Here is a 16,198-nt window from a genome sequence, read left to right on the forward strand (position 1 = left end):
GGCAGGGACTTGTTCTTGAGCAGTAATGACAGCAGAGGTGGAGGGCAGTGGATAACTCTGAGAAATATGTAGAAGGTGAAAGTCTGTTGGTGGAGGCGTGAGTGCAGGGGAGGTGTCAAAGCTGAGTCCCAGGGCCCTTTTCCGAGATGACGCGTGCTCGGTGGAGGTCCAGCTGGGCACGAGGACATCATGAGTTCCGTTTGTGGACGCGACGACTTAACGTGCCTGCGGACTTGCGAACGGAGATGCTAAGTAGGCTTTGTGAGTGTGTGAATCTGAAGCAAAGCACAAAGATCCAGAATTGAAGTATACGTTTGTGAGTCTTCCGTGTGCGGAGAGGATCGAAGCCAGGGTAGTGGCTCAATCTCCAGGAAGAGAATGGGTGGCCATCGGTGACTCGGAGTCAATTCAGTGGAGTGTTGGACACAGAAGTCGGATTTGCAAGAATGGAGGAAAGGGTGGCAGGTGACAAAATGGAGGTGAATGGATTTTTTTGTGGCAAAATTTATGATAAAGAATGCAGAGAGAGGGAAAAGGCTAGAAGGCGTCATGGATTGACGGAGAGCTGGGTACGTGTTATTTCTTCATGACTGAGTGGCTTGGGTACATTCACAAGGCAGCAACAAAGCTCTCGGATAAAAGCGAAGGGAGAGGTAATCAAATTTCCTGGGAAGGTGGAAGGGAGTGAAATCCAGCAAACTCCTAATTGAAAGAAATAGACAAGGAAAAGGCCAGGATGCTTGTGAGATGGTGGGTCTGTATGCCCGAGGGCAGGAAGTTCCTGGTTGTTTCGTGTTTTGTGTGTGTGTGTGTGTGTGTGTGTGTGTGAATGATTTGGTGAGTGAAGCGATAGATGGTTGAGGTCACAGTGTAATGTTCTTTCGTTGTCCTGCCGACTACCGGGTGTTAGTATTTGATTTAGGGTTTCGCATAGATATATGCAAACCATAAATGAAATACATAGAAATGCTGTTGATGCACGGAAGTATTGTCCACATAGCATGGGGGAGTCCAAGCATGCGTTCCCATGAAAGGGAATGTGGGACTGAAAGCTGAATTGGCCCACCATGGGCTCACACTGGAGTACTCCCTGTGGACATGTGTTCCCGCCACGAAATGTTAGCGGTCCCTATTTCGTTCTCTGCAGGTCCCTTCAAGTCATGACAGGCCCCTAGCCGTACTTTCTCCTTGACACATTCAGTCACTTCCTCTCAGGCTCCAGTGACATCCAGTGATCCCCTTCCTGCGGCCACATGGTTTCAACAGTCCTTAATCTTTACCGGCGGTCTCCTCAAGTCGTTGCTAAAAGGAACCCACCTATTTGCAGTGCGTAAAACTCGGCATTTTAACACCACGGATGATACTGTTCTCCACAGTTCTCCCAGCCCAGAACGTACTCTGCTTCCTCTCCTTCTCGTTCCCTGGGACTTTAGAGTGGCATCCACTCGTTCGCAGTGGCCAGTCAGCTGAGAGAGCAAAAAAAAAAAACATGTATTAACTCTTCTTTTCAATATGGCCCTGGGCTTGTGTGTGGAATACAACACACACTCCTGGTTGCCTCACAAGGCAACACCACACGAGGGAGGTGTGTTCATTTATTTTCTTTTATAGATCCCGACATCAGGGTTACCATCCTTTTGTAAATGTGAGTTGGAGTCTTTTGTACCTTTCAACCATCTTCAGTAGTTTATGTCATGGATATTATCCATCCAAGAAGCTTGAAAGCACTGGTTCCTGCAAGTATCTGAATCTCATTCTTATTTTTCCCTCCCGGGGGCGGGATTGAGGGGAGAGGCATCATGGCTGGATCTTTAACATCATTTCCAGTACCCCCCCTACACCCCCTGCTTATTGTCATATTCAAGATTTTAATTTTTAAGTAAATTCCTCAATTTAGGTTTTCTTGGAGGGAAAAAGTCATCCTTTTCATGACAATATTGAAATTATCATTGGGTGGTTCATCCGGGGGCACCTGGGTGTTTCACTTGGTTAAATGTCTGACTCTTGATTTCAGCTCAGGTCATGATCTCATGGTTCATGGGATTGAGCCCCACGTTGGGATCTGTGTTGACTGCACGGAGCCTGCTTGGCATTCTTCCTCCCCTTCTCTCTCTCTCCCCGCCCCCTCTGTCTAAGTAAATAAATACAAACAAACATACATTAAAAAACAAAAAAGAGTTGTTCATCTGGTCTCAGGTTGCTTTAAGCCTCTCTCCTCTCTTTTTTCTGGTCAAAGATTATGTGTAATCCATTCTGTCTTTCTGACCTAGCAGTTATATAGGGACTGACTTTTGGAAAATTCTAATGGTTGGATTTGAGCGGTCAATTGGCTCCTATTCATTTATCGCTGGACTCTGTTGCGGTCAGAGAATGTTACCTGCTTCTGGCTTTTGGAACTCACTGCAGTTTGCCTTATAATCTGACGTAGGACCAGTTTTTGTTAATGTTCCATTGGTGCTTCAAAAGAGCATATTACATCTATTTCTAGGGCCCAGGGCTACTTGGTTATTGAATTAGCATACTTTTCTTACTCATTTTTTCATATTTATTTTACAACTTGATGTATCAAATACTGCATAGTAATTGAAAGGTTCTGACTAGATTTCTTCATTGTTCTTGGTATTTCTTAGAGAGAGAGAGAGAGAGAGAGAGAAAGAAGGATATAGAGAGAGAGAGAGTGAATAGATTTCTTCATTGTTCTTGGTATTTCTTAGAAAGAGGGAGAGGAAGAGAGAGAGAGAAAAAGAGGGAGGGAGAGAGAGAGAGAGAGAGAGAGAATGACTAGGTTTCTTCAGTTTTCTTGGTATTTCTTAGAGAAAGAAAGAAAGAGGGATAGAGAGAGAGAGTGACTATATTTCTTCATTGTTCTTGGCATTTCTTAGAAAGAGGGAGAGGGGGAGAGAGAGAGAGAAAAAGAGGGATAGAGAGAGAGAGAGAATGACCAGATTTCTTCATTGTTGTTGGTATTTCTTAGAGAGAGAGAGAAAGAAAGAGGGATAGAGAGAGAGTGACTAGATTTCTTCATTGTTCTTGGTATTTCTTCTTCTTCTTCTTCTTCTTCTTCTTCTTCTTCTTCTTCTTCTTCTTCTTCTAGAGAGAGAGGTAGAGGGAGAGAGAGAGAGAATTATGTTATTTGGCATGTTGAATCAGTCAAGACTTGTGAACAAGGAGCCCAACTCACTCTAACCTTCAACAGAAGGAAATGTGTCAGTTCATTCATTGGCTCCATTTCTCTTTTTAGAGTCCCTTTCCCCCCCTCGTCATTAATTCATTTCTTGACGAAGGCTTTGAATATTATTTCTGCTCCAAAAAGACCCTCTCTTCATGATGCTGTAGAAGGTCAAGTGTGAATTGAAGGGTGTTGCTTCATGCTTCCAAAAGGATTTGTTAGGAAAATTACACCATGATTTCAACACTTTGTTTTATAGCTTCTAAACACATCACGATTGTCACCCAAATTTTGCCAAGTAAAAGCTGAAGCAAACTTATATGTTTTTATGTTTACTTTTGAAGGTAAAGGTTTTATCAAGCCTCTTGAAATGAAAAGCCTTTAGGTCGAGTATGCGGGATAGAAGATACTCTTGTGGCTGCCCTTGGAAAACACATTTTTCTAGCCGTGTCCCTTTGTATCTCAAGTTAGCCAGTATTTATTAAAAAGTAGTTCATGGGAGATCCTTGGAGGTTTAAGACTGCATCCTGCCATGGCCGGAAACATAAGATTACAACTATAGAAAGGAGAAAACATAGCAGAAAGCACTGCACATCACACATGTATATTTTATATATTCTTTTGGCCTATTCTGCATTCTGTAAAATATTGTAAGACGGATGAATTGAGACGTGGCATTTGGAAGGAGAACCACAGTCTTCAAACATAATGGAACACACATTCTTGCATGAAACTGAATACATTTGCATATTTCAAATAGTATAGTCCGTTGCTGTTGCAATTTTCATTTGATTTTTTTTTTTCATCAAAACTTTGATTTATATTTCGTTCTCAGTTCTGATTTTTCAGTGATTCTTTTTGTGTCAACAGACAAAGAATAGTGGTTGGGATGCGGGCTTTGGGGTCGGACAGAGCTGGCTGGCCTCCAAGGAAAAACATGCCTGCGGGGGTTCCTATTTGCACAGTCTCTGCCTTGACCGGTTGACTGTATTGTATTTTGGAATCCCTGGAGTACAGAGAAAGAGCACTCACGGAGGAGATAGGAAATCTAACTTTTTTTAATGTTTATTTATTTTTGAGAGACAGAGAGACAGAGCGCAAGCAGGGGAGGGGCAGAGAGAGAGGGAGACACAGAATCCGAAGCAGGCCCCAGGCTCCGAGCTGTCAGCACAGAGCCCGACGCGGGGCTCGAACTCACGAACTGTGAGATCATGGCCTGAACCGAAGTCGGACGTTTAACTGACGGAGCCCCCCACGCACCCCTCTAATTTTTAGTTTTGAGTGTACCATTTTTTGCTGCCTTAATTTCTCTCTAGGCTTCAGTTTTCCTTATTATTAAATTAATGAGATGGAGATAATGATACCGTTCTTTGGACCTCCCAAGATTCCCATGGGCCCAAACGGTGCCCGCGAAAGCACTTCATACACGCCAGAGCGCTTTCCCGATGGGAGGTATTACTGTTGTTTCTGCCGGCAACGGCAATATCACGAAGTATAGTAATAGCGAACAGGAGTTCAGACCATAATGAACGCTGGAGTAAGGATTGTCCATCAAAGTTAGCACGTATGCAGTGACATAGAAAAAATGTCACTCTTTCGTGGCTGACGTGAAAATCCCTCTCTCCGGGAACTACTAGTGTGTGGTTTGGAGAACACTTGGGTGGTTCGGTTGAGGGGACTTGGACTGGGAACACAGGTAAGTCTGCAGGTAGACGGGGAGTCGGGATGTCCTTTCATGTGTCAAGGTGAGTATATTTGGGCGGAGAGGGTAGTGGTGCTGAGTTGAAAAGGTGAGTGAGAGAATATTAAAGACTGGAAGCCTTTGAAAGATGCCCAGTCTGCACGCACACCCTGAAATGCAGCCCACAGCCAAGCGATATACTCAAAAGGCAATGGCTAAAGAAGTCCCAAGACCCTGTTTTCCCCCCCACAGTGAGTTATTCTAAGTCACTTGCATTTTTTTTTTCCTCTTCCCAACCTCCAGGCCATCAAGAAGCGATAGCCGTGTGCTTACACACCCAGACCCAGCAGACAGTCAGTGACACCTTGTGTGATATGGTCCACCGCCCTCCTCCGATGAGCCAGGCTTGCAACCCGGAACCCTGCCCACCCAGGTACGTGCTGCCCTGCGCTCCTGGGACACTGCGCCGAAGGGAACGCCCTCTCCTGCAGAGACCCCCACGTGTGCACAGGGGCTTGTAGGTGCACCCGAGGTAGGTCACCTAGCCTACGTTCTGTATTCGTTGAATGACTGAGTGATCCCCTACTCGTTACCTAGAACTCACCCCACGTTGGTCATTATCCTTCCCACTGACTTGCCTTAGATCGTAGGTTGTGGGGTGTGATCTTGTAAGCCCCAAAGAATAGGAGAGGTTGTCTTATTTTTGGTTTCCTTGGTCTGAAAGGTTGACCCTGAAAGTTAATCTTCTTCCTTGCTTAAGTCTGTAGAAGATCCTGGGGAGGTTTCTTGGAAGGGAGGGTAGATTTTCCTCATGTTGCGCTCTCCCCGGGTGTTGCTGGCTGCAGAGGATTTTGACTCAGCAGCATTAGTTTCTCGCACAAGAACTTCCAGGATCCAACCCCCAGTTTTTTCCTTCTTCTCTCCTAACCCTTTGTTGTCTTGGTCATACTTCCATGATAAGAATCAGTTGCCCAAAATATCTATATTTTAGACAATAAAATAGGGATAAGAGTAATATCTTATTCCCAGGCAGCTCCCCTCCCTCTTTGCCAGATTCTCTGAACCACCTCTTGGTACGTGTCGCCCATCTAATGAGGCACCTTTAGCCCCCAAAGTCAAGTTTGCTACGTCTAGGACTCTAAGTGACTGAAGAAGGTCATTGTGTTCCTCCGGCCATACTGGCTGGCGTAAGGACAGGTGTATTTTATGTCTATTCAGGAAATAAGTCTTATTCTGGAATTCTCTTGACCCTTCTCATATTGATCCCATGAAATGTGTTGGCTGTGATGTAAAAACTCCTGCCTTGATGGTCTGAGGGTGATGGGGTAGGGACGGAATAAGCCAGTGCTCCCTAGGAATCCAGCTCTCCCCATCCTACGGGTGGGCCCTTTCCTTCTGAATCTGCGTCTCCGACCTGCACGCTCTCAGAAGGAGGGCCTGCCCCTGTGTGCGTTTCATCTTCGGTGAGGACACCCCTGCGAAGAGCCAGGCACAGCGTTTCGTACCCATTACCGTATTTCTGACTTCCGTCGTAGGCCGAGGAGATGCCAGGGACTTCCTGACTTGTGTTCCAGCCATCTTGCTGTGCTCTGCTGTGCTCCGCTGGGAAGCAGTTAGGGCCTGGGCCCAGAAACAGCACAGGGAAATCTGCTTCCCCTCTCTCCCCCACCCCTGCCCACCCTGGGCTTCCCGCGTTGTAGGACCATCCAAGATTGCAGAAGAGACGTACAGGAGGGGTTTGGGAAAGGTCTGCTCTAACCGCTCAGGGTGCCCACTTGGCAAAGTGTGTCCAGAGCTTTCCAAGGGCATCGAGCACATCAAGTGGATGTGCCGTTCTGAGCGCACATCCACTTCTATGGCACTTACGCTATTTGTATAAACCCTCAACATCCAAATCACCTGTCCAGGGTTCTCAGCCGTTGGAACCAGTGACTCAGACAGTCTTGGAAAAGCCAGGGATTCTTTTTTCCTTCCCTGACACATCCCTCCCCTGAGGCTCTGTAGGTGGAAGCGGATGGCTGTCTGTCTGACCTGGAGTAAGGGACAAGGGGAAACAGTGAGGGGAAGAAGCGTACTTCACTCTCCCGACATGTTTTCCCCTGAGGCTGGAATCAGGCGCGAGCTCCCCTTTCTCTGCACCAGCCATCTTTCTGGAAAGAGGACTATAAACGAAGTGATTTGGAATTTATACCAGGTTTAAATGGCGAGCGCAGTTTGGCGAATTACACGGCTTCACAGCCATAAACAGAGAAGGGTAAAAAGAAGAAAATATCACCCCCCAGATTTGGAGTGTGCCTCGTTTCTGGTTTCAAGTCTCATTCTGTATCAACATAAGGTTAGTCTTCACCCAGTTGTGTCTTTTCTTTCTAGGCCCAGTCATTGGCAGGTGAGGCCATGGGCACAAGTGGACAGGTGGACAGTTAAGCAGAAAATGGAAACAGGAGGGGTTTGCACAGCACAGAGTCGGGGGCGGGGCTGAGGCCACCGTTGTTGAAACCGGCTGTAAAAACAACCCGGTTCCCGATCTTGCTCTCAAAGTGAAGACAGCCCTGGTGGGTCCTCGTACAAGTTTTTTAGGGGGAAAAAATGAAAATACAGAACAATCCATTCTGTCTTCATTCTACAAATGAGTCTGCCCAACTGCAGTCGCCACCTACATTTGGTTCAGTGTTAGGTAAAAAGTCGATTCCTGACGTATTAGTGTGATTTTTAAAGACTAAATCCAAATCAAACATTTCCCTCTATTTATTCTATTTTATCCTAAAATTTGAGGTCCTTCTTAAAGTGGCTTCACGTTAAGTGGCCTTTTCTGGTTTCATTTCTCCTCTGGTGACACGGACATGATTCATGCTGATTTATCTCCTAACATCTCATAAACTTGTCCTGTCCATTCCTCACTGCCCCTGCCCTCATTCAGCTGTGTTTTGCGTGATCTGTTTCAGTAGTTTCTGCATAAACTCCTGCCTCTCGTGTTTCCTGCTCTGGTCCACGGGCCCGTGTATGACCTTGAAGGATCTTTCTAAGTCGTGGTGACCGTGTCAAGCCCCCAGGTGAAACCCTTGAGCACCTTTCCTCACCTGGGGATTAAAAATCCACACTCTTTACTTTGGCATATGGAGGAGTCTCCTGGGACTACCTCAGACTAGGGGGCTTAATCGGCAGGAACGTATTGTCTCAGTCCTGGAGGCTGGGGAGTCTGAGATCAAGTGCTGGCAGGGTCGACTCCTGCTGAGGCTGGGAGGGAGAACCTGGTCCAGGTCTCTCTCCTGGCTCTTGGTAGCCGCCGGCGTTCCTTGGCTCACAGATGCTGTTCTCCCTGTGTTTCCGTGTTGTCTTCCTCCTGTTTGTCTCTTTGTCCAAATGTCCCCTTTTTATTGGGACAGCCCTCATATTGGATCGGGGCCCATTCTAATGACATCATCTAAGTTGATCATTGGCAAAGACCCTCTTTCCAAATAAGGTCACATTTACAGGTACTAGGATTCAAAGCTTCGACAACTTTTAGGGGGAAGCAATCCAATCCGCTGCAGCCTATAAAGTCCTTTGTGACCCTGGTTTTAGGTTTGAACCCTGTCTCCCGTCACTACCACCCTCATTGCGGGCGTGTGCACACACACGCACATGCGCACACATGCAGAGGAACTTCCTCAGCAGCCATGGTGAATTTTCACCATGACCCACGCTCATGTTTGTTCATGCCTTCAGACCTTTGCACGTGCCAGGCCCACTGTCTGGAGCCCTTTTCTACCATGAAACAAGTTTATCCTCTCCCCGGGGAAGTGATCGCTTCTCACTGGTATAATGAAGTCCAATAGAATGAGAGGTGGGACCCTCATCTGAGACCCTTGTTAGAGGGGAGCTCTTAGGAGTGGAGAGAGGACCGGGGGTGGGTCAGGGGCGGCACCCCCGCTCGACCCCCTCCGGCAGTTTCAGAAGGTGCCTAGCCCTCCGGGCTGAGCTTCTCCATCTGAGTAACGATGGGAGATGCTGCGCATTGTGACCCCCAAGGCCCTTTCAGTGCCAGCCTTTCACTGTAGAGGGCGCTTTCAGGTTGCGTTTTTCGCTCACATCTTCAGAACTATGCCTAGACCCTTGGGTCTACTCATGAGCAGTTGGAAATGCTCAGGGCTCATTTTAGTTCTAAGAACACCAGCCTTCCCTTGACCTGCCCAGGAGGTCACGGCAGGGTTGAGCTCAGTCTGCGGTACTGCTCTTTCTTTGCTCACCGAGCCAGAGCAGGATTTAGGAACAAGTCCGGGCCTTGTTTCTTAAGGCTGCTGAGGGACGCACGCTGGTGTGCCCTGTGTGCAGAGAGCCTCTGTCCCCTCTTTGCTGGGCCTCAGCAACAATGATTGCACGTTATCTTCTCCAGCCACTTCTTGCCCACAGAGCTTCCAAGCTAGGAATAATAGAGCACACGATATGTCTTGGCCTCTTTGCAAAATTAAGAGTCTGTTTTTATGTGGAGGGAAACACTCTTCCTCGCTTCAAAATTGCAAATTTAATAAACTTTTCGAGCGTTGAGAATTATGTTGGAAAAAGCCCAGCAGAGACAAAGGGTCGGTGCCAAAGTAAAGGTAAGTTTACAAAAATGTTTTAGGTTCTAGAAACCAGTGGTGTAGGAATAACAGGAACAGGGTGTTGCGTAATATTTTCCACACAAATATTTACTGACTCCAAGGGCAATAGCAGTAAAATATCACCCCAGGGTGGAACTTACCACTGAGATTGGGTTGGACAGTCAGTGGATCTTTATTTACCCAAAGGCAAATGCATTTGATGTATTTGCCTAGACTCTCCAAGGTGGGGTGTTGTATGTTTATTTGCTCTTATGGGGTTACTCCCCCTGGTCTATGCTATAACTGCTGAGTGTCTGCTATTTATGGAGTTTCCTTTTTCCAGGAGCGAGCCAGCAGCTTGCAGAAACAGGCAAGGTTACATAATGGTCCCACTCATCTGAGGAAGGCTTTCTTCTCTGACAGCAGTCAGCACTGCTAGGGAGGGAGGTCAGAAAGCAAGAGGCAAGAGGAATGTGTTCCTCCACCTACTTGTTACCCAGTTCTTGAGCTTGAAAAAATTCTGTATTTAGCCCATTGTCTGTTAAGAAGAAACCGCTACCCATTTCTTGATTAACAGTGGTTTCATTTCCAGTCCCTTGTGCCTCTGGTGGCTTCTTCTAGCTCCATACTTTCTTGAAAGATGAATATCCGAAGTCACTCCAAATAAGTTATACATCTAAGCCGAATTATAGTGAGACAATGTCCTTTTAGTTACTCACCCATGTGGCTCAATTATCATCAAAATGTGATGTATATATCTACTGTTGGTGATTGCCCTCACCTCGAAAGCTACTGGAAATTTATAGCTAAACTCACATTCTAATTAATAGGTTTCCAACGGAGATGGTGTTTTAATTTTACATTCTGTTCCAAATACAGATTGATGATCGATGCTGTATAAGAACAGGGAAATTAAAACAATATACCCAGGGGAAAGTCATGAAAAGAACTATCTGGGCCAGGAAAGGGACGGAAGTGTGAAGTGATGAGTGGAAACAGACCTGTGGTTCTTGAGGGCTTGAGGCCCCAAAGCCGTTGGGGTACGTGAGAATTCAGTGCCTATGGAGAGGAGGGACTGAATACCTTCCTTTTGATTGATTAAGAAGGAACCACCTCCACTGTTTCTTTGCAGGAAAAAGGTGCTGCCGAGCACAGCCTGAAGCCATTGTGTGAAGGCTGTGTGCTTGGGGAGACAGAGGACAGACACAATGATACAAGCCCAGATTACATGTTAGCTCAGTGGTTGGACCCCCAGCACCCTTGCTGTGCTTTTGTGGCATGTTGTCCACGCAAGACTTGGTTCCAGACTGGAGATCCTGGAGGGCTAGATGGAGACAAGCAAAACTGTAGACAGAGAAGGGTCAAGGGTCAGAGAAAAGGATAAAGGGAGATGAGGAAAGAGAAACCTTCCTCCACGTTGAGCCTGCAAAATGAAATTCCAAAGCACATGAAGAAATCTAATGCTAATGAAGATAGTCACTGGCATCAGCAGCTGAAAGGTGAATTCACTCCAGAAGAAATCAAGATACCAGAACAATCCAAAAAAGATTTTAAGTATTACTAAGGTCTTTGGGATATAAATTGGTAAATAACATCCATGTGAAGAACTGGAAATTACAAAATAGACATAGGCAGAAATGTGGTAAGAATAGGTGAGGCTTAAAAAGAACCAATTAGAGGCATGCCTGGCTGGCTTAGTTGGTTAAGCGGCCAACCTTGGCGAGGGTCATGATCTCTCAGTATGTAAGTTCCAGCCCCACATTGGGCTCTGTGTTGACAGCTCAGAGCCTGGAGCCTGCTTCAGATTCCATGTCTCCCTTTCTCTCTGCCCCTCCCCTACTTGTGCTCACTCTCTCTCAAAAATAAATAAACATTAAAGAAGAACCAATGAGATAACCTAGAATTAATTCTTTTTTATTTATTTTGAGATATAGAGCGTGAGCAGCAGAGAGGCAGAGAGAGAGGGAAAGAGAATCCCAAGCAGACTCCATACTGTCAGCGCAGAGCCCCACATGGGGCTCAATCTCACAGTATGTCCACTTCATTATAAGCAGCTCGAGTCATATGCTTATCTGTTGGATCATGGTCAGATGTTCCACCATAGTGAGGCTTTTAGTATCTAAAAGGGCCCAGGACTAGGCAGGATCTGTTTCTTAAAAGGAACTTTGCAACATTATAAAAAGGTAAAGTTTAAGTTATATAAAGTATATCTCAATAAAGCTGTTCTTAAAAAAGGGAGAATGAAACATTTAATACTTTACTATGGTTGCATTTTCATTTTTGTTTTCTCTGGAGTTTATAATTGCCTTCATTTTTTTTTGTTTTCTTAGTTCCTATGATCCTACCATTAATTTACTCTCAAAATATCTACCAGGGTTTAACTATCCTTGCAGTGCATTCAAATACCTCATGTATTCTGTTACATCATTTTCTTGGGGATATCCCTCTCAGAGCACTTCTTCTTCCTGCTCCAAATTGGACTGGTTGCTCCTTCCTAAACAGTTTTTGTGTCCTTTCACTCTCATATTGAGGGTTCCTTGCATCTCTTTTACATTGGATTCTTTGTTTTCCACCCTTCATGTTCCATGCTTTCCTCTTTCTTAGGCTGTTCACTGTTTTTTGTTGGAGCACATAAATCCAGGAGCTTCCCAAGAAAGCTAGGGATTAAATTTTTGCTCTTGAATATCTGGAAATGTTCTATTACACCTTAATCTTTTGCCTGGGTGTAGATTTCAAAGTTGCATATCACTTCCTCTCAAAAAAAATTTTTTTTGAGACACAGAGAGAGAGAGCAAGAGAGCACATGTGTGTGAGAAATTAGGGGAGGGGTAGAGAGAGAGGGAGAGAGAGAAGATCAAGCATTCTCCATGCCCAATACTGAGCCTGACTCGAGGCTGGATGCCAAGACTCTGAGATCATGACCTGAGCTGAAATCCAGAGTCGGACACTTAGCTGACTGAGCCCAGGTGTCCTCCAAACAATTTCTTGAAGCATTGCTCCATTCACTGAGTTCTAACATCCAGTGCTGCTTTGAGAACTGCTTTGCCACGTAGATCCCTCATCATCCACGCAGACCTGTTTTATTACCTCTGGAAGACAGTGGAACAATGTCATATGCTTTGGCGTAGCTCATTGTTATCTTTTGTGCTGGGACATTGGGAGGGGCTTTAAAATCCTAATACTTCTTTCCATTTTGGGAAATTTTCTCGAGTTATTCTTTTCTTCTGCTTTTTAAATGAACCTCCCATTGTATAATGTTGGACTTTCTGAACTGACCCAACTTTGCATTTCTTCTATTCCTACTTTTTGAGAGTTATCTTTACTTCTATTTCTCAATTGATTGGTTACATTTTTATTTAGTTATTTTTAATTTACACAGGTCTTTTTGGTTCTCTTTAGGTTCCTAGTACCTTTTTCAACAACATCCTGTTTTCATTTCGTGAATACAGTATCTTTTGTTTCTTGAGAATATGAATTATGAAGTTTTTATTTTATATTAGTTTTGTTTTCTTTTGTACCTTGCATTCTGTCTGTTTTCTCCTGTATGCCTATTTTGGTTTCTTTTTTCTTAGATGTTTTAATTAAATATTTTATGTTCCTTGACTGTTCATTTAAGTATGATGTATTAAAAAAGGCAGATTGGAAGCCCTGTGTATATGGACAGAATTTGTTGAGTGGTAGGCTTCACTCTAGGGTGATCTAGATGGGCTGCTTCATAGGGAGACCTTCTGAATTTGATTTTTGCTCTCAAGCTAGTTAATGTTTCTTTTTTTTCTTTTTTTATTGAATATCTTTTAATTTATTTATTTTTTAAATTTACATCCAAGTTAGTTAGCATATAGTGCAACAATGATTTCAGGAGTAGACTCCTTAGTGCCCCTTCCCCATTTAGCCCATCCCCCCCTCTCACAACCCCTCCAGTAACCATCTGTTTGTTCTCCATATTTAAGAGTCTCTTATGTTTTATCCCACTCCCTGTTTTTATATTACTTTTGCTTCCCTTCCCTTATGTTCCTCTGTTTTGTATCTTAAAGTCCTCATATGAGTGAAGTCATAGGATTTTTGTCTTTCTCTGACTAATTTCACTTAGCATAATACCCACTAGTTCCATCCACGTAGTTGCAATGGTAGGATTTCGGTCTTTTTGATTGTCGAGGAATACTCCATTGTGTGTGTGTGCGCGTGTGTGTGTGTGTGTGTGTGTGTGTATAGTGCTGCTATAAACATTGGGGTGCATGTGTCCCTTCGAAACAGCACACCTGTATCGCATGGATAAATACCTAGTAATGCAATTGCTGGGTCATAGGGTAGTTTAATTTTTTGAGGAATCTCCATACGGTTTTCCAGAGTGGATACACCAGTTTGCATTCCCACCAGTGGTGCAAAAGAGATCCACTTTCTCTGCATCCTCACCAACCTCTGTTGTTGCCAGAGTTGTTAATGTTAGCCATTCTGACAGGTATGAGGTGGTGTCTCATTGTGATTTTGATTTGTGTTTTCATGATGATGAGTGATGTTGAGTATTTTTTCATGTGTTGGTTGGCCATCTGGATGTCTTCTTTGGAGAAGTGTCTATTCATGTCTCTTGCCCATTTCTTCACTGGATTATTTGTTTTTTGGGTGTTAAGTTCTTTATAGATTTTGGATACTAAAGCTTTATCTGATATGTCATTTGCAAGTATCTTCTCCCATTCTGTCAGTTGCCTTTTAGTTTTGCTCATTGCTTCCTTCACTGTGCAGAAGCTTTTTATTTTGATGAGGTCCCAATGGTTCATTTTTGCTTTTGTTTCCCTTGCCTCCGGAGACATGTTGAGTAAGAAGTTCCTGCAGCCAAGGTCAAAGAGGTTTTTACCTGCTTTCTCCTCGAGGATTTTGATGGCTTCCTGTCTTACATTTAGGTCTTTCATCCATTTTGAGTTTGTTTTTGTGTAGCCGGTTAATGTTTCTAGTGATGATTTCTCCAACCTTTTGTCGCGTGGGAAAAGGATACAAGTCTGACTGGAAGTATTTTTTCTGAGCCAAGACAGAAGAACTCTAATGGTCTCACCTGGCAATACGTAGATCCTCACTTATTCCTCATTCTTAGTACAGTCCCCCCCTTTTTGCTCTTTGCCAAGTCCTTAAGTAAGTCCCTCGACCTTCTGTCAGGTGTGGGAGAATAAATCGCCTTCATGCCTCAGACATGCAAAAGGATTTCAGGTTTATATAGACTTTAAGTGAATCACTTTCAGTGAATTTTAGCTTCAGCTATGCCCCAGTTTTAGACATGTGTTGTGTCTGATCTTCTCATGGCTTCTTGCTTTTGGACTTTCCCACAAATACCGGCTTAGTTTTCAGAGTTCTCCAGGCTGCTAAGTTAAACATCACTTTCCATCTTCTCGCCAGCTTACAAAATGTTTCAAATGCATCTCTGATAGTCTCTTTGTCTTTGTGGTTATATGCCTTTGTTTGACACCACTTTTATCGCTTTGCTCTCTTTTTAGTGGGTATTTTTGGGAGTGTGGGTGGAAGGAAACAGAAGGAAGCATATGCAATCAGTCTGCTATTTCCTGGATCATTATTAGCCCCTAAGAATAAAAAAGAAAAAAACCCAACATAGTTACATTAAAGTTTTTTAAGACACTATAAAGATAAAGTGAGTATTATATTAAAACCAAATGTGGGAAATAGTACATGCTATACAAGTAGTGCTATTGTTATTTCTATTTCTTTAGGGGAGAATTCTGTCATCTGTTGAGTGTGTCTGCTCGCTTTCATGTCATTAATTTTTTTTCTCCTTGGACCTTTTGGTTTGCAAGCTCATATTGAATGGGAGTTACGTGTTCTTCTCTGGAGTTTTTGGCTTACCTGAATAAATACCTCTCCCCAAGAGCCTCAGATCAGAACCAGGTCTCATATTGCTTCCTTTAGGTTCTGATCCCAGGTGAGATTTTGCAGAACCCTTCCCAGATTATATGACAGTTTGGCGCAATAACCAGGCTCCAGTTATCTCCCTTCTTTTATGTTATCCCAGACAGCTGATCAATTTCAACCACACACACAGGCTACTTTTCTTCAGCCTTCAGTTATGGGTCAGGGAGTCTTGCCCACTGTGTTTCTAGAAACGAGCCTAGCTTCAGTCACCCCCCTCACTGTGGTGCCAGGTGTTTACTTTCCCCGTAGAAATTGGACTCCCAGCTGTTATGGCAAGCTTTCAATTCTGGCATCCACTAAACCTGGATAACCTTAGTCCACTTCAGCACTGTTTCCATTTGATTTATGGTCTACTGAGATGTTTCTTTTGTATGGGAAATTAGCTTGAGCCTTATGTCTTTCATTAACTGTTACTGCCTTTTTTTTTTAAAGAGAGAAGGATACAGATATCTTGCTCTATTCTCCTCCGCTGCCCCCACCACTACCATTAGCTTTTTTGGATGCACTTATTCAGATTAAGAAAGTTCTCAATCATGAATATTGGTGCAATTATCAACTGTTTTTCACCCTCTATTGAAACGATCGCATGATTTCTCTCCTATGTTTTGTTAATATCAAAAACACTGATTGATTTGCCAAGATGGAAGCCACTTTGCCTTCCAGGAATAATCCCAACTTGGTCACGATGTAATATTTATTTATCATTTCATTGGTAATATTTTGTTTAGGATTTATACATCTGTGTTTATGAGTGACATTGACCTAAATGAGTCAGGAAGTTTTCCCTCTTTTTCTGTTTCTGGAGAATTTATATAAGGTTGGAATATTTATGCATTAAATGTTTAGTAGAATTTCTCCAAGGAAGCTGACACTTGA

The 16,198-nt window shown here is 44.0% G+C and overlaps 1 protein-coding gene across 3 annotated transcripts in view; it reads left to right on the plus strand.

Annotated features, from left to right (window-relative positions):
* The window catches only part of ADAMTSL3 (ADAMTS like 3), a 355,448-nt gene that overhangs the window by 243,325 nt on the left and 95,925 nt on the right, over positions 1-16,198 (plus strand). For all 3 annotated transcript variants that reach the window (XR_007149622.1, XM_047846695.1, XM_047846696.1), the window contains exon 17: positions 5,154-5,283. Coding sequence is in view for 2 of the 3 variants with exons in the window: in XM_047846695.1 (XP_047702651.1) it covers positions 5,154-5,283 (130 nt within the window). In the remaining variant the exon portion in view is untranslated. The remainder of the gene's footprint in view (positions 1-5,153; positions 5,284-16,198) is intronic.

The sequence above is a fragment of the Prionailurus viverrinus genome, unplaced genomic scaffold (genome assembly GCF_022837055.1).
Source record: "Prionailurus viverrinus isolate Anna unplaced genomic scaffold, UM_Priviv_1.0 scaffold_40, whole genome shotgun sequence".
NCBI lineage: Eukaryota > Metazoa > Chordata > Mammalia > Carnivora > Felidae > Prionailurus > Prionailurus viverrinus.